The sequence below is a fragment of the Tyto alba genome, unplaced genomic scaffold (assembly GCF_018691265.1).
Source record: "Tyto alba isolate M040663 unplaced genomic scaffold, T.alba_DEE_v4.0 Super-Scaffold_16, whole genome shotgun sequence".
NCBI lineage: Eukaryota > Metazoa > Chordata > Aves > Strigiformes > Tytonidae > Tyto > Tyto alba.
The window spans coordinates 12,295,012-12,313,289 of NW_024881278.1; the positions used below are offsets into that span (position 1 = coordinate 12,295,012).

General features: G+C 42.3%; 1 protein-coding gene across 3 annotated transcripts in view; it reads left to right on the plus strand.

The window, feature by feature from the left end:
* KCNK12 (potassium two pore domain channel subfamily K member 12) overlaps positions 1-12,876 on the plus strand; it is a 29,633-nt gene extending 16,757 nt beyond the window's left edge. Inside the window, exons 2-4 of one of the 3 annotated variants that reach the window (XR_006165063.1) lie at positions 1,344-2,235; positions 5,770-5,887; positions 12,270-12,876. Coding sequence is in view for 2 of the 3 variants with exons in the window: in XM_042789833.1 (XP_042645767.1) it covers positions 1,344-2,235; positions 5,770-5,806 (929 nt within the window). In the remaining variant the exon portion in view is untranslated. Of the gene's footprint in view, positions 1-1,343; positions 11,474-12,269 lie in introns of those variants that run through there. The other 2 variants (XM_042789833.1, XM_042789834.1) reach the window with 2 other exon arrangements.
* Positions 12,877-18,278: the final 5,402 nt, after the last annotated feature.

An 18,278-nucleotide genomic window follows, 5' to 3' on the forward strand; every position in this document is an offset into this window, starting at 1 on the left:
TCAAGCATCAATCTCAACTCATTATACATAGGAAATATTTTCCTGTTGCTGTTTAAAGGTTTGTCATGATAATAAAGTGGTTTTAATGATTTTATTATGCTCTGTGATAAAAGTAGCTCCTTTTTCTTCACAACCTTTCATTGATGTGGTCTGATGTTGATATTTACCTCCCAGAATATGGTACTTGTTCAGCATTTTCGTGGAACAATAAGGTAAAGAAATTTTAGCATGTGGATTTTTGACAAACCGTTCGTTTAAATTGTTTGTGGTGGTTTATTCATGGGACAAGAGCAGTCACCTCAATCCCATCGGTATGCTTTTTGACTGAACCACCAAGCATTTTTACAGGGAAGAATGGCAGAACAAGGGCAATACCTACAGAACTGAGCTTCAGAAGAATCTTCCTGAGATTATATGTGAAATATATGTAGTTCTTTTTCATAAAACAACTGGTATCAGCAAATAACATGGAGCAAACGTACTGTATTTATTTACATGAAAATTTAAGATTGCTTTTGCTGTTATTTAAGCATATATAGCTACAAGGCATTACTGCTTCCATATAAAATTATGTGTATGAATAATGTCAAAAGACAATTCTTGAAAAGAAGAGGTGGATTAATATTGCTGCTGGATCCTTCCAGAGTTTGTATACTCCAGTTTTTCTATTTAACTGCATGCCAGTGTTTTTCCCTACTGTAATTATTAGTCTGCCAGGTGGCTTAAACGGGGCCATGGCTTTTCCTTCCTTCTGTGATTGTATCAGGTGGGCTAGCTGCATCTGAGATTTGGTTAAGACTTTAAAGTGCTGTTATTTTTAAAACAATATTCAATCTTTGGGAGGTGGGTTTTTTTTTACCCCCTGTTATACAACCTGAAACCTTCTACCTTCTCAGCGGGAGTGGTATTACCAGCCCTCGATAACAATAGTATTATGCTGGGTTACAGCTTGTCAATAGAGAGCTTAAACTTTCCATCAGGCCACGCTGGCTCAGACGCGTGGGAGCAGGGAAATGGCCTCTTCATCTCGTCTCATCTCAAGGTGGTTTGGGCTCAGAAATGCTTCCACCTGTGTCTACAGAGTGTCATTTCTCTGTTAATATAATCTTTTGTCTCTGCAAGGATATTTTGCTCTCTCTTGAGTTGTGCTCATCTCGTTGAACTTTCTGGCACCTTCTTCCTTCATTCTTTCCAAAACTCAGTTTCATGTTGGCCTAAGCTGACTTAGAGGTAACTCCTTCTTTTGTTCAGTGAGATGGGACCTTTGTTAAGTTACATATGCCCTGAGCTTACACATGAAAAAGACATGTCATTAACGTTACTCATTTGTTTCCACACCTTAGGTTTCGGGATGACCACACCAGCAACCGTGGCTGGAAAAGTATTCCTCATCATTTATGGCCTTTTTGGGTGTGCCGGGACTATCCTTTTTTTCAACCTCTTCTTGGAGCGCATTATCTCTCTCCTGGCATTTATCATGAAGGCATGCCATGAGAGACAGCTGCGAAGAAGTGGTCTCCTACCTCCCAACTTCCGAAGGGGGCCAGCTGTGCCAGGGGTGGGCAGCCTCGTGGGGTGGAAGCCATCTGTTTACCATGTGATGCTGATTCTGGGAATTTTTGCTATTACCCTTTCCTGCTGCGCCTCCGCAATGTACACAGCAGTGGAAGGATGGAACTACGTTGACTCCTTGTACTATTGCTTTGTCACCTTCAGCACCATCGGCTTTGGAGATTTGGTAAGCAGCCAAAACGCTGCATACCAAAACCAGGGATTATACAGATTCGGCAACTTCATATTTATATTAATGGGGGTATGTTGCATATACTCTCTTTTTAATGTCATCTCAATCGTAATCAAGCAAGTTTTGAACTGGGTGTTGAAAAAATTTGAATGCAGATGTTGCCCAAAGTGCCATAAATCAAGTGCCCGCCTTGGACGTCGCAATGCCATCACCCCAGGAGCCCGCTTACGTCGACATAATATCTCAATGGACGCTGATGGACAGTACGACAGTGACACCGAGGGGAGGAGGCTCTCTGGAGAGATGATCTCCATGAGGGAACTCACAGCATCAAATAAAGTCTCCCTGGCCATTTTGCAAAAGCAGTTGTCTGAGACAGCCAATGGCTACCCGAGGAACGTTTGTATCAATACAAGACAAAACGGTTTCTCTGCAGGGGTGGGTGCTTTAGCCATCATGAACAACCGCTTGGCAGAAACAAGTGATTCTAGGTAGAGTTTTTGAAATTCCTATTGTTTCTTTAATAAAAATAAAATGGTGATTGAGGTGGAATTGTTACTGTAAACGACTGGAAAATTTTCAATTCAGAGACAGCCTTGGTATTCATTGGGCATTCAGCATTTTAGTTTCTGGGGATTTTATAAGTCTTGTCTAATATGCAGTAACATCTTTACCATAATGTTATAATTTTTCCAAGAGGAGATTTTTTGGAGGAGGCTTGAATGTCTTTGATGCAGAATCTGCTGCAATTGTAGAAGAGTGGTGTGCATGGTTACAATGGTGTCAAAACCAACATGTTCTTCTTCAGAACATATCCTGAACCCAAACTCTGGGTTAAAATGCATAAAATGGGCAAGTTCGGCTCCAGGTTCAAACTTGGGGTTGATATGGTTTGGCTAAACCAGTATCTCACCGTTTGTTGAAGTCTGGATCTGGCCCTGAACTTTGTACTCTGTGCTCTTCGGCAATTCCTCATAGCAGGCCTGTATATAACATACACGTAGGAGACTGCAGTTACACCAGCTTTAGGGTGACTGTACTTCACTTGAGTAAACCTACTGACTTCAGTGGTAGAGGATCAAATGGACTGAATTCCCCTGACTATAAATGTTTTTTAGTCAGTCTTGTCTGAAACACTACCTGCTAGCTAATTCTTAAAAGTCAGAGGATTACCAAGAACCATGTTAAAATGTGCAAAACTATTCCTACCTGCTGAATTACTGAAAACAGGCAATTGTCAACTTCAGTACTAACTTCTTTCAGTGCAAGAGAAGTCAGTATGCACTTCTGGTGTCAAACGTTTGCATCACCACTGAAATGCTTATTGCATTACCTTTACAGGAAAATAAGTAGCTAAAATGAATGTAGGCACTCTGTTGTCCTAAATTTGCATGTTTACTTCTGCAATATTGTTGCAGAGATTCATGCAAACTAATTCCTTGCAGTTTTCTGGGGGCCCCAATCCTGTACTTGTTTCCCACAAATCTGATAGTGACGGTTATACAGAATAGCATTACTTTGGAGCTCTCCCAGAATCTGACTTCCCTCAAAACATTGCTCCTAAGTCATAAATTGAACTAAGGCTGTTGCTACTGACTTAAGGCATATTTAACCTGTGCTAGCCCAAGCCACTGAAGAACCAGAAGCATCTTCAAGCAAATGTAACCTAAGTGTCTAGTTTAGCATGACAAATGGGTGCATAGGATTTACTGCAGATCTCTTTCAGAAATATCTGCAAAGCTCTGGATCGTTTCTCCAAATTCTCTATACTATGCCACTCCTTTGAGGCTGTGAAACTTAATGAAAAAGGCTTCTGCTGATTCCAGCAAGAAATACAACTTAAGCTTGAAATCTGAGAAGCCACGATGGTCAGCTGTTGAAAACAACTTGGGTAATTATAGGCAAGATCATGGATACTAGGTTGATTGCTGAAGAAATTGAAAAAGCTGATAAAAAACAAACTAGGAATATTAGAAGTTTTTGAAAATATTTACATGAAGTTTCATATAGATATTTTACTCTGTTATCTACTTTGTTTTGTATGGGTTTGGGGTATCCGTCAGTTTGCTTTCCTTTAAATTTGTAGTAGTGCAAAACGTTTTGGAAGTTAACCTCAGAAAACTAACTTTTAATTTGTGATTTTTCACACTTGAGCCTGCCAGCTGGAGTATGGCAATGATTGTATCTTTTGCCTGAAGGAGAAGGAACCAGAGCAGCAGAAAAACCATCACTCATGGATCTGTATCGTACTATAAATGTAGTCACAGCTTTTGTCAAGATACGTTTGGCCAGAAACACTCAATGATATTTGTGTTCTGTATCTACCCGATACAGACTCATACTTAGAGAGTACGTGGTATGGCAGAGATTGCATTCAAGAGACATTCATCTGGCAGGACCTTCCCTGGTGGCAGAGAGACCCCCTAAGGTCCATGTCTGAGTGCCTGTCTGTCCGTGTACTCCATCTCAGATGCTATGTTTCAATGGCCCTTTGAAGAAGCAGGCAGAGGTCAGAGTGTAATCCGAATCTAAAGTCCGCTGAAGGATAAATTTAAGCAGGATGTGCAGGGGCAGGTCATGGTCTGGGAAAGGCTCAAAGATTGACTGCAAAGACCCAGTTCAGGGAGGCACCTTTCAGAGACGCAGGGGACCTCTTTGGAAACATCAGAGGCAGGGAACAGAAAGAATTAAAATTTGTTCTTTTCCCTTGGGATTACCCCCAGGGGTAGATCCCTTTAACTATGATGATTTATGTGTTTGTTAATCAAGAGTGTGAATAGAGTGCTCATCTCTCTCTGCAGCTAGACCTCTCTTAGGGTTGTATCTTGGTTGGTACATTTGCCATCACGGGGACTATTACTCATTAGAACAGACCCCGCTGTGTCAAGTGCTGCATAAATTGAGGCATATGGGCTCTGTCCCAAAGGACTTAGGAGTTTGAATAGATAGAACCCCAAACCACAATAGAATTACTTACGTTTGTTATCTTACTCATAAAAACATGTTCAAATGCATTAACATTCTGTAAGTGCAAGAACTATAATTTTATGACAACAGATTTGCAAATTAAGGGGGTTTATTTTTTCAGTAAGTTGTTTTTAAAGGATAAATATTGCAACTGTGATTAGGGACCTGTTTAAATGTTTGTAAATTGTTTTCAAACTACCTGTTCCTGCCTGGGAAATACAATGAAGTAATATGAAATTACGCATACCTCCTCTGCTATTTCCGAACTTGCCCTGAGTCCAGTCAAAGGCAGACACACAGTCTGTTGTAATATGATTTAAACGTTTCCAAGTCTTTTTGGTACCATTGGTCACAGTGGTGCCATTGCAGGACCCTTGGCAGTTCATCTTGACTCCAGGGGGAGTTGGATTAGTTCCTAGAGCTGGGTTACCTAAGGTATTTGGGCCTCTGCTACCCTATGCACTTAGGTCTAGTGTTTCTTTACTCCCAAGATCCTTGATAAACTCCATTCTTCTCCTTAGCTTAAGTGGCCCTTTTCCTTGCAGCGCACATATCTGCAGAAGCTGACACAACTCAGCCTGGGACCTCCAAGTCATATCTAAGCCCCATAAAAATCCCCAAACCCATCTGGCTCAGCAAGGCCAGTTTGTGAGAGGGTTCAAGGCATGGTTACTGAGCTGGGTCTCACTGGAGAGCACCTGACAGGGGGTGGCCTTATGGTTCCCCCACATTCAGTAGCCGAAGTATCTTTCAAGGATGCATGAAAACGATGCTCCAAATCTCTACTCTTCTGCTTTCTAGAACTACATGAGCCAAGAGGACATAGGAGATTTGAGATCAGCCTTTCCTAGTCCTTCCTGCTCTTTCTTTAGCTTTTTTTTTTTTAAAAATGACAGCTTATCTTTAAACTTGCCAGACTTGGGCACCTACCTCCTCTCTTCTGTTGTGCATGGTCTGACTCAAGATTCTGCAGGTCAGCCTGCTCCTTTTGTGAATGAAACCCTAAACATGCACCAGTTGCACCAAGTGCAATTCCTCCTGGTATTTCATTTTCACAGACAAAGCAGATACCTGCAATACCCGGACACAGACTGAAGCACAAGAAATCAGAAGGAAACTGAAGGAACAGAGTGGGATATTGAAAGCACACTGCACTAGATTGCACTTTCTTTTCAGGTAACTTGGGAGTTGTATTACATTCTTGAAATGGTTTGGGGTTTTGGTTTGGTTTGGTTTTGTTTTGTTTTTTTTTTTCCCCTGGGTGTTATTTTTGAACAGCCTTGAAAGAATGCAGTTAACTGAGGATTTAAAAGTTGATCTTCCCTGATACAACCCAGTCTGCACCACCCTGCAAACCAGTAGCAGTGACTCCTAGCTGACCCAGGCCCAGACATCCCAGTAGCCTGTGGAGCAGCTGTACAGCCAGCACAGACAGGAGCTCAGACCCGCTGCCCTGAATTGGTCTTTTTTGATGTGTGAGCCTGAGAGGAGCTTTCAGGAGCAGCAGCAGGACTTAGAACTTCCCTGTGAGCCAGCCCCTAGTGAGAGCAATGATTGCACAGGCATGAGCTGTTTGGACCACCAGCGAGAAGGGAGGAAATACCGTCTTCTCCTGGCCCATGCGCTAATATCTTGCAGATGAGAATTAAAATTTAAGTGAAAATTAATAAGGCGCCATGGTCAAATTCAAGCGATGTCTTCTCTTTCCCCTGGAGCTCAGGGCAGAATGGTTACAAGGAACAGTTTCTTTTGAAACCTCTAGTGTTTGGCAAGTTGCTGCATTTACTTCTTGGGGTTTGTCTTCCCTGTGTGTGTCTTGGACAAAGTTTGGAGTCACATTGAGATGTCATCCAATTCTCTTTGGTTTCTTCCTATCTGAAAACACACTTCTCATCTTGTGCAAAAAATTCAGGTTGCTTTTTATTTCCTTGCAATGTGAAGGATGTCCTTCAGACAATATAGATGTTCAGAGAAGTAATCTCATTGACCTCAGTTGCAGATGGAAGTTTCTTGAAGGACAAGGCTGTAGTTTACCTGTCTCCCTATGGAAGAAGTGTTGCACAAGTAACTCCCATTACTGCTAGCAAGGCACACAGAGGTACTTTAGGCAGTGGCTGGGGCCATGCAGCAGTAGGCACAACCAAAATCAGAAAGAAGAAGGTCTGTTAAAAAGGATAGATGGGCCTCTTTGACATCTACATGCTAATTGCTAACCCAATTGCCAGCTCGAATTGCAGCAAAAATTATTGGTGGAAGAGAGGAGAGGTGTAAGGATCACACTAAAGCTCCTGGTGACCGCCCCGCGCCACGCTCGGGTTACCTGGGGACGTGCCGCGATGCTGCCGGTCGGTGTAGTGCCGGTGTCCCAGCACGGCTCCAGCCCTGCCCCTTAGTCTCTTCTCCTCCCCAGCTTTCTGCAGGTGAAAATCTGGGTATACTATGACCATTCACCTGTATTTCAGTCATGTCTTGGCTTGCTACTGAAAGGAGGACTTTAGCAGCAGCAGAGGCCATATAGCCAGGCATGCGGGCTTGGTATAAACCTGATTGCCTATGTGAGATTAATTTATAATTATATGGAAATTAGCTGTAGCAATGAGACCAATCTCACTTTCTTGTGTTTTTCTAACCTTTACCTTGAAAAATATTCAATGACTAATTATTACTATGAATGTTCAGAGCTTATCTAAATAAAATCATACTTTGCTGATTGCTAGCAAATCTATGGATATGGCTTCTGCTCTAATTGGATTACTAATGTGCCTTTCCAAACCAACACACATTTTCAATGTTACATTTAAATAAAACAATAAATGTTATGTTACGTAATAAATTTGATTAGGGCATATTAGTACTTGACTTGCACAAAATAACTAATGAAGTGTGCATTGCACATTGTACAACCAATATGCAATTTCTTTTTTGTGAGTATGTCCATGTTTGAGCTCATATTCTGCTTTTATTAATGCTCGTGCTAGGAAAGCAGGAGCATGACATCACGGAAAATTCAGGAAGGTATCGCCAATTCCACTGAGATTTGATGCATATTATATGCATATTAGTGTATGCCAGTAAGTGGTTCATTATGCACTGTAAATATATTGTGTAGCAATGGCACAGAGGAAGGACTACTTCAGCTTACATGGCCACAGACCAAATGCAGCTACCAATAAAGACACATGCCTTTTTTCTTACTCTTTGTTTATTAAATGGGTAACGTCCACGCTTTAATTAGAATATACATTTACACCACCAAAAAAAAAAAAAAAAAAAAGCAATTGCCCTAAATATTGCATAGCCAAAAAGAGATCTAGGATCGTATCCAGACTTTCAACTCTCAGGAACAAAAATGGTGCAGTTCTGCTTTGAGGTGGGGCTGCAAATCTGCAGCCTTCCTATCTGTTGTGTTCAGTCCTTCCTTGGGAAAGTGAAGAGACAGTAAATATTGATACAATTTATAGCAGAATGCCCAATAGTCTGACAATTTAGCATGGGGGGAAGAAAAAAGCTTTGATCAAGGTACAGCCAGCGTACTGTTACCAAGGAATGAAAAGTGTGGGGAAAGGGAGAGGCTCAGGAGTGTTTTCCAGCAAATCCAGCAGAAAACCAAAGACCTGCTTTGCTCTCCATGCACACGTGGTTATGCCCCGTCACAAAATGTCAAGACACCGTCCCAGGCCCAAGTAGCTCTTGTTGCATCACAGGCTCAGCTACCTCATCTGGACCATGGAGACAAGTATTTTGTGAGACACAGAGGGGAGAGAGAGGGACCCCACGCTTGCACTCACCGTCGGCACTTCATTCAGGAGGTGAACACTGCCAAGGGCTGATTTTGGGGAAGATGATCCCCCAGCCTACTACTGGAAAAGCAGATCCCTTGAAGTGACGACCCATGTTTTGGGTATATGACAGGTGCAGATTCCCATGCCTCCAGTCCCCCCAGTGCCAGTGCCGTGTCATGCCTGGGTGTGTCCCAGCCAGCTCCCAAGCCTGGACACATGTAGGTGGATTTGAAATTGTGTAACATCATTGTCCGAAGTGTTTTCAGGATTAGGTCCCCGGCAGGTGGTGCTTTACCAGACCATCTCAGAAATACAGAGATGTTCCCCCAATCCCTTTGTATTTTGCAGACTGTAAGAGTACTTTTTAAAGCCAGTGAATCAGTGCAAAATTAATGCTTTTATAATAATATACAATAAACATAGTGAAAAAGATTACTGATATTTCTGACAATGTGCAATTCAAACACCGAGTATTTTCTCAATAGCTATAATTTCTGAATTATTGTATTAGTGAATTGGTTTTATTTCCTGCAAGTAAAATTATGTCAAGAAAATTTTTGCTTATAGTAACAGCTATGGGTTGTACAGGCAATGCAAGAATTCAGTTCCACTTTTATTGTAAAGCTTAAGTATCCGAAAGCACAACGTGTGAAAAATGGGTTTGGGTTTCGTGTGTGTGTGTGTGTATGTGTGCGTGTGTAGACATTGTTTATTTACAAAAATTTAAAAAGCTGTCATTCTCCATATACAGACACCCATTCTTAGCTCACTAGAATACTACCTTGTTATATACTTTCTGCAAAAATATTAGTTCCAAATTTCAAGCCAATTTAAAATACTTGAATTACAATATATCTGCTCAGAAGTGTTCCTGTTTATTTTATTTCATTTTAAAAGGGCACAGCTTTGTAGATATCTTTAACTGAGCTGGCATTATTATCTCCTATTAAAAACATCAAGAATTTTACTTCTGTGGTTAATTCCACTGATTTTGGTATTTGCTTACTTCTGTGTTTCACTAAGTGTGAATTATAAAAGGAATGACCAGTTTTATGCTGGTTTCTGGTTGGTATTACTTTCCCATTTGCATTGATAGCAAACAGCTGAAATATTAACACCAGCAAATTATCCAGCAAATGTTCCCAGACACACCAAAATTAGACACTTTTCTGAATATATTTATTTTAAAAATTGTTTTGTAAAATTAAATTATGAGTATAAATTATGTGTTAGAATTACCAGACTGAATATTTTTCCTACCAACAGAAATCCCTGACATGAACTCAATGAAAGATGCTAAAGACCCAGTTTTCTGTAAGACCTTCCTATTTTATTTGTCCTTTTTATCTAATTCGTTTAAAATTTTTAAAAGAATGTCAGAAGGATGTATATCCCATTTGGAAAATGCCCTACGCTGTACATTCGCTCCTACGAATTGAGCTTCTAAAGAGATTAAAACCAAGACTACCCAATCACTGCAAACATACTTGTACATAAAGCTTCAAAACTTTAATATTTTTACCTGTTTGGGAATTGCAGACTAAGAGCATGCTAATGTAATTCTAATTCAGGCAAAGCTCAGGCAGGCTCCACTCGCTACTTACCACTTTTATCAAAAAGACCACCAGTACGCACCTACAGCATCAAGGATAATTTACCAACTCATGATGCACGAAGATGTTATTTTGTAGGTTGGTTTGGCAGCCAGGATTTACACCGGGTGGTTAAAGCAGCTCGGCTGGGTGATGCTGGGCAAGTCCCTTTGCTGTGCGTCAGGACACGGTTTGCCACCGCCCCAGCCCGCCTCAGCTCCTAAGGACAGTCCTTGTCTTTAGGCATTGTACACACCTGCCCCTGCCCCTGAATCAGGGTGAGCAACTGTGCTATTCGAATTATCAACATATTAAAAAAAAAAAAAAAAAAAAAAAAAGAGAGGAAAAAGCCAAAAAAGATGACTGATATTATATTGAGCCACTCTTGAGAAGCAAAGTGAAGTGCTGTAGCCTGCACTAGACCGTTTCTGGCCACCTCTGAACTCCAGGTTGTTCCCAAAAGTGGAGTGTTTGGGACCCAGGTGCAGTTATCAGCTCATTTTACATTCAGGCCCTGCACCAGCAGAGCAGTAACGCTGTGATCCTACTTTCCTGATCAAATGGATAGAGAGATTTGTTTAGGCTTTATGATGACAGCATATATAAATATTAGAAGATGAATCAATTACCAGGTCTGGTTATATTTACCAGGAGATCTTTATCAGTAAAAAAGGGAGAGATTGTTTTACCATCTTACAAGTACAGTGAAGCAACAAAAGAAGTGGTGCTCTGAACAGAAGGTGCCAAAATATACAGTTGGGTCCCAAAGCTCAGGCATGCAACACGAAATTACCGTAGCGTTCATTTCTAGTGCTCAATGCACCTGCACCTTGAGGGAAAGCCTCGGTTTCTGAAAGCACTGGGGTAGGCAAGACTTATATTTTCTTCATCTGTATGAAAAGAAAATGTATTTGAGGACATGCCTTGGTCTGAATAGCACTCAGGGATGGAGCTGCCTCCATCCCCCAAATTTAAGCATGCCCATGGTCTAGAGACCATGAATAATGGTCCAGACCCCAGCAGCAAATGGACCTGGCTTGGGATGGCTGGTTCATGGAGAGGAGCTGTATGTCATGGCAGCCTGCAGCTGCCTTCTCCCGCCAAGCTGCCTACCCCAGCGTGGGATCCATCCCACCACCAGCCCCCTGGTCTGCAGCCAGCGAATGTACTGCCAGGAAAGCAATGCAAACCAACGTGGTCATATCCCTGCAATCTTAATAGGCTAAAAACATCAGAAAATATAGAGCTCATTTTCTACTTTAATGATCAAAAGGGTGTTGCCCATTATTCACAGCCTACACACAAGACATCATGATATTCAATTTTCCTGCACTGATTGTTCAACGCATTTGACACCTGACCTTCAAGTGGTCATGGGTTTTCAAAAAGAAAAAAAGAGAGAAAAATAATCCCCCCTAACAAAAAAACCCAAACACTGAACATCAGCATATCAGAAACAAAATAGTCCTAAATGAGACAGTAATGACCTCACATGCCAAAGCTGTGAGCGGAGCTGCCTCTGGCCATTACAGCCAGCTGCTTCCCCAGCAGTGGGTAAAGTCTGGGTTCAGGAGAGTATCAGCTGGAGGTTTGGGGTGCTGGACATTGCCCTGCAAACAGCTGCAGCAACAGCAGTGGCACTTTCCGAACAAGTTTCTGCAGCTGTTTCTACACTACTAGGGACATTTCTCATCACCAGTACTGAAATCAGAGCACAGCAGCAAGTCTTACACAAGCTTTTTATTGTCACCAGTGAATATGGGTATTAGCCAGGGACTATTATTACAACTTGAGAGGACTTTCAGCTGGGAGTTGGTCAGAAAAAAATTACCTTTCTCTGACCAGAAACAGCTGTGGCAGGTCTTAGTGCCTGGCATCACTCAACATACTCCCAAACCGTTGAACAATGCAGAAATTACCTAAATAAGCCAAAAGAGCCGGTAGGTTATACAAAGCAAATGCTGCTCTTGCCTAAATCTGGAGTAACTTAGTTGAATTGCAGGTAGTAAAGAACCTAATTAAATAGGCGTAATGACTTTTGAATGCCTGCTAGAAGTCAAAAGGAGCTGTATGTACTTTTCCAGCACAATTTTCGTTGTGTTTACTGAGTCAAGAGGTGAAATGATGAAGCATAAATTCCTGTAAAATGTTGATTAGAAAACATAGATTTTTATTCTCTTTCAGATGATGCTTCCTAGAAAAACATTACAGTGGAATAAATTTCAAGATTGAAATCTACTTAAGTGGCATTTTTTAAAATGCTTTAATTCTGGGTTGACAGGAACTTTGCCTCCAACACATACCATAATGGTGAGCGCTTGTAACGAACCAGTCCTGGTTTTCATGTCAGCTCAGGATTTTTCCACTATAAGATCTTTGAATGAAGAGGACGAAAAGCCATATACAAAGCCAATTAAATACAGGTCATATTTCTACTGGTACGTTATATACAGTTTGCAAACAAAAATGAGTATTTTGGGCTTGGCACCCCTTCATTCACAGAAGCATGGTTATGGACCTAGGAGGCAGAGATGGCTGATGCGCAGCCACGTTGCAAAGTGGAGCAGAGACGTTGGCGGAGGATGTGTAGAGCTGGGAGCTAATGAGGCCATGGAAGAACTCGCTGATGGTGTTTGGGGAACATTCCTGTGTGTTTTTAATGCTGTGGTACATGACTGAGTATGAACTCTGTACATCTCGGAGGATGTCAAATTCCAGGTGATGTTTGGATTGTTGCAATTAAGCTATTACAAAGACTTTTGAAATAAACAGGAGAAAAAAAGTTGCCTGGGATGTGTATGCAAGTACTCTTCTTTTCTGAGCATGGGGTGCAGGTGGAAGGCAGAAGCACCTCCTGGCTGAGAGATCCTCTCTGAAACTTATGGCTTGGAGACCACAGAGCCATAAGGGGAGACCCCTCAGTCCCCTAGATGCTGACTAAACTGTGTATAGTCAATCAGAGCCAGGGAGGATAGTAACTAGTGTGACGTGTTTCTAATGTACATGACGGTCATCTATTAAAGTTTGCAGCTGACTGGTCCTTTGCTGTACAATAAAGTAGAGAGCAGATGGAAACTGTTTGCTCTGTAACCATTTATGAGGAGCTCCCTATATAGCCCATCTCCTCAACTTCCATTCAAATAAATAGAATCCATCTGTCTAAGGTATTAAGATAAATCCTGGAAATTTTGGTATTGACTAGAAAGGCACTTTAAAAATCAATCACACTGCAAACAGAGAAATGTCACTGCACCAAAAGTGAGGGCTTGCTAATCTTGCTAGATAACATGGACCCAAAGTGCAAACCTTTTATGGTTTATAAACCCAGCCAAAACCCTTCTTGTTGTCCCCATCTCCTTAGCTAATTAAAACAAGCCCTAGTGAGAGCTGGTGCTGGGCGCAAGCTCTGGATGGCACCCGCTGCTGTGGTGTTCCAGCCAGACACACACCCTGCAAGGGCTGGTTTGGCAACCCCTGCTTGCCAAAAATGCATGCAAATTATTTTCCCGACAGAAAGGATAAGGGCTGCAGCGTTACAGCCACCAAAATTTATGCTGGGTCACGCAGCGAAGGGGAGAGGGAAGCTGTTGGCTGCTTAGCACTGGTTCCACTGATGCTAGGTGTCCTCAGAGATGCTGACATTGGGCATACCAATTCCCCTGGGATTTATTTGGGGTCTCCCATGCTTCAAGGAAGTTCAGATTTTCAGAATATTTCAATTTCTTCAGAATTCCAACCATTAAGTTTTCCATCACAGAGTATGACAGGAAAATCCTACTAATCTGTTAGATATTCATATTTACAGAAAACTCCTTTTAATTTTTAAATATCAATTACACTTTCCACACCACTCTCTTTTGATGTTATTGTTCTGGTTCCTTCCTGGTTTGCAAATATATCCCTTCCTGGGTAACCAGCAGCTACCTCAGTTCTCTTAATGGGAAAAAAAAAAAAAAAAAGGTACTGAGCTCTGGTCTCCAAGAAGGCAGCAAAACAAATGAGAGGAAGAGAAAACTCACCCAGATGAGCATCACCAGCAACTCCCACAACCGCTTCCAAGGTCTCTGAAGTGGCTCATCCTGGCGTAGGCAAAAGGCCACTGTGAGAGCATCCATCCTTGGTGCCAGAGAGGAGGTGGGAAAAGACAATGGCTCACTGGGAGCTGACTTCCCTTGTTTCTGCTGCTGGTGGAAAGCTCATCCCTGCTGCCCTCTGGTAAGCCCAGGCCCGGCTTGCTCTGACCCTTGCTGATGCCTCTAGGAGCAGACACGGGGCTGCCGGTACCCAGCCAGGGGATGCATCAGCCACCAGCCCCCTAAAGTTCCTTCCCAGAGGCAGGAGTGTAAAAATAGCCTTTAATGCATTTTCTTGCAGCAGGATCCAGCCCTCACATAAAGGCTGCATTTATATTTACATCTCCATTATGCTACACTACAAGGCATTTATGTTACAGAGATGATGGAGCTGCCTCAAGCTCCCAAATGTGTCGCTGGAATCTTATTGCATACGCGTACCGGTACCAGCTCGGTGTTCAGGCTGTCTGCTGGCACATCAACGCCGTGCCACGCTGACTCCCCTCCTTTCAGCATCCTCCGCAGTGGGCACACATGCATTTTTGACACCCTCATCCTCCTCCCAGCTCACTGAGATATGGAAGAAGATGTGGCCTTAATTTTGAGAGAAACAAGCACACTGGATAAAACCCTGCACAAGGGCTGATATGTACATGATGAGGCAGTTACAGATGATTTATTAGACCCTGTGCAGTGTGATTTGAGGTTTAACGAAGTATTGGGTTTTTCAGCAGTCCCAGCCACTGAGCTGCAAACTTCATTGGAATGACTGCTCCCGCATTTTTCTGGGTCTGAGTTTCATTCTCCTTCCACGTCCCGTAGGCATCTGATCACACACTGAGAAACACACCGTCACCTCCTTCGCAAGTCTATATCCTATCCGGAAAGTGCATTTGTGCAACTATTACATTTACATGGGAAGATTACATAAAGGTTAAAATCCGGCTCACCCTAGTCATGTAACCAGTTATTTTGGTAGAAATGAGGCTATTTAAATGAGTAAGCCAAAAAAGGTTTCACCCGAAACACCCTTGAAATGTGCTGTAGAAGTCATTAAAGCCCTCACCATGGCCCCTGTTTGTCTCTTTGCTTTTATTCGGTTTAATTGGTCTCTTACCCTGTTTATTCCTCTGCCTGCTTCCAGGTCCCCTGTTTCCTTCCCAAAGCTTTATTCTCCCAAACTAATTCAAAAGCCGTGTGTGAACTTGTGACCTGCCGAAATCGGTGACAAAACCTCCGCGGCTGAGCTGATCACCACAGTGCCTCTAAGAATAAATCACGCCCTTGAGTTTGCACTAAGCCTCCCTGTTCCCCTCTGCTCTCCGAGCAATTCCTTCAGAGGATGAAATACCATCGCCAGGTGTAATTAAAAACAGTTCGTATCCTGTTAGGATTACAGGTTTAAAAATCTGAGTGCCAGGGAAACAAGGCGTTTACAGTTTTTGTAGGAAACGAACTCCCACAGGAAACATATAACTTAATTTTGCTGTCAGATGTTCCCACAGACTCCTCTTGAAAGTCAGCCGAAGCTGTACATATGTGCCTGAAATCAGTTTTTTAAAAAAAGTTAGATTTATATTTAGATTGTCACCCTCCAGTCATTCAAAACAGTTCATGTGGGAAGTTTTTAATGCTGTGATGAAACCCTTTATTTTGGAATTTATTGACATTTCAATGTCTATAATCAGAGCTATACCGCTGCATTGACTCGGAGACTGCTGGTCCTCCTGCAACCCATGAGCTCCTGCACAGACATAAGGTCCCTTTCCAGAAGAGCCATCATCTGCTGCATCCCCAAGTGACCAGTGAACTTGTGAGAGAGACCCTATAAAAAAGATGCTAGGTGCCATCAAAATTGAGAAGGGTTGGCCACAAGTCTCACCTCACCAGAGTTACAAGCTTCCTTCATAGTGCTACTCTGTTTTAATTGTAGACTAAGTGAGCAGAACCTGAACCAACACATTTGCGTGCCTTGGGAGAGATGTCCTCACAGGGGAATCTTATTTCCTATGCAAACTTCCGCGTGAAAACTTCTGGTTGCCTCTAACACAAGACACCATGTTGACACCAAGAGAGATGGCTTTCTGAGTGATTCAGCCCTGGAGCAATGGCAAAAGATTTGGGATACTTTCTCTTCAGGCACATTTGCAGAAATAGGAGAGGCAGCCCCCTTCACTCACCCTGATAGCTGCAGGTACTGCAGGTAGATGCATGTTGTGCAAAGTTTTATGTCCATAAGTCCATCACCACCTAAATGCCAATCGGGTGGCAAAATCCCGCATGTATGGCCAAGGAAATTACTCTGACCTTCATATGTTCCCAGTAAACTAGAGAAAGGAATAACAAAATACCTGGTGAAGTGGATCTAATGCATCTGTAACTGATGTGCCTGGGTTTGCTTTGATAAGAGTAGCCATCTAATTGCATCTCTTTGCTTTCAGTATGGTTTGATCTTCCATCACGTATTACACTGAAAGCAAGCACTAGGATACTGATAGACCAGTAAAAGCATGCCAGTCCCTCTGGCACATGATTTCTGTGCTGTTCCTCAGACCTTCTGTCTGCTACCAGACATAAACCCTCTACCTTGCTGAGCCCTGGCCCAGTGGCCACCCCTACCCCTTCCTGGAGAAACTGTATGGGACAAGTGACCCCAAGTCTTGTCTCTGCTCTTTCAGTAGGAAATATGTAGGAATTTGATGGTGTCTTTCAAATGAGGGATTTCTGCTAAACTGTGATGTCCAGGAGAGGAAGACTGTTTAGCCTAACACACTAGAGCAGCTTAATGACATAAGAAAATAAGTGATGACACTAATGGGGACACCAAACCCAGGAGGACTTCTCTGGGTTAAGGTGGAGGGCTCACTTTGCTCTATCCACATGCTTTGGGCTCTCCCCAGCTCAGTCCCACCCTGGCCAGGCAGGGTTTGAAGTCTTCTTCTGCACTCCCAGCCACGGACATGGCTGTGACAGGAGCCGCAGCAATTCATGTCTCATTATATCAACTGGATTGGCAGTGTAAAATCAAACCAATTCATCTGAACTATACAGGGAGAGAAACACTCACTCCTGAAATCTCTGGAAATCAGGTAAAACCTATCTGCAATTAGAAAGAAGCAAGCCAGTATTGGAAAGATTGTTCATACCCATATAATGATGATGAATCTTTCTTTGTGCTCAGCTCTTCATGACTGCAAGTAAAATCTTGATTTGTACCAATATTTATTTTTATCGTCCATCTTCCAAAATGTAGGTATAATTAAGCAACCTCTCATGAGCATCAGCTGTTCTATTACAGAAGAAATTAAATTTTCCTATGTAGATCTAATAGATGATGGTAAATGTTAGCATATCCTTGAGATCTGCAAGATCATTTAAGCAGAAATTGCCTTATATTAAAAATGGGTTATAGACAGTTACAGGCTCTATCCACAGCCCTTTAGAGAAAAAAAATGAACCATCAAGAATAATCCTTTAGTCACTGTTTCCTTCTGAAGTGCAATCACCTTTTTTCTAACTCATCAGAGGATTATCAATAACAAGGTGTGCCTGGATGAATTAGATACTCCCTCTTTGCTCCCTTCTGTTGCTGGTACTTCTACTACCCGTGATTTCCAAGTGTCTCATGACCAGCTGTAAGCCTATCCTCAAGCCTCTGAACGAGAAGCTTTTGACATCCTCATTTCATATACATTATGATCTTAAGGGTCTTTTCCAACCTAAATGACTCTGTGATTCTACATGCAGGAACTCAGACACTAGAGAGTCAAGGACTTGTCTATCATAACAGAGGGTATCTGCACAGGAATTAACAGCAGACCTTTGAGCCCCAGACCAATGTTGTAGGCAGCACATTTTTCTGTGTGGTTTCTCCTGAAGATGATGAGGATGAGAGTCCCAACCCTACAAATCTTGAGCACCTTGGCTCCAACAGAAACAGAGAAAATTTGGTGTTTTCTGAATTTTTCACCAAAGTGGCTCCCCTGCGCATGCAAAGCTGGTAAAAGTGGACATCAGGCCACAGCGCTGAAAACTTGGGAGTATTATTAAAGGCAAATTAAAATGCTGAAAGCAGATATTGCCATGTATAAAGCTGATGCAGACGAATATTCCCATCATG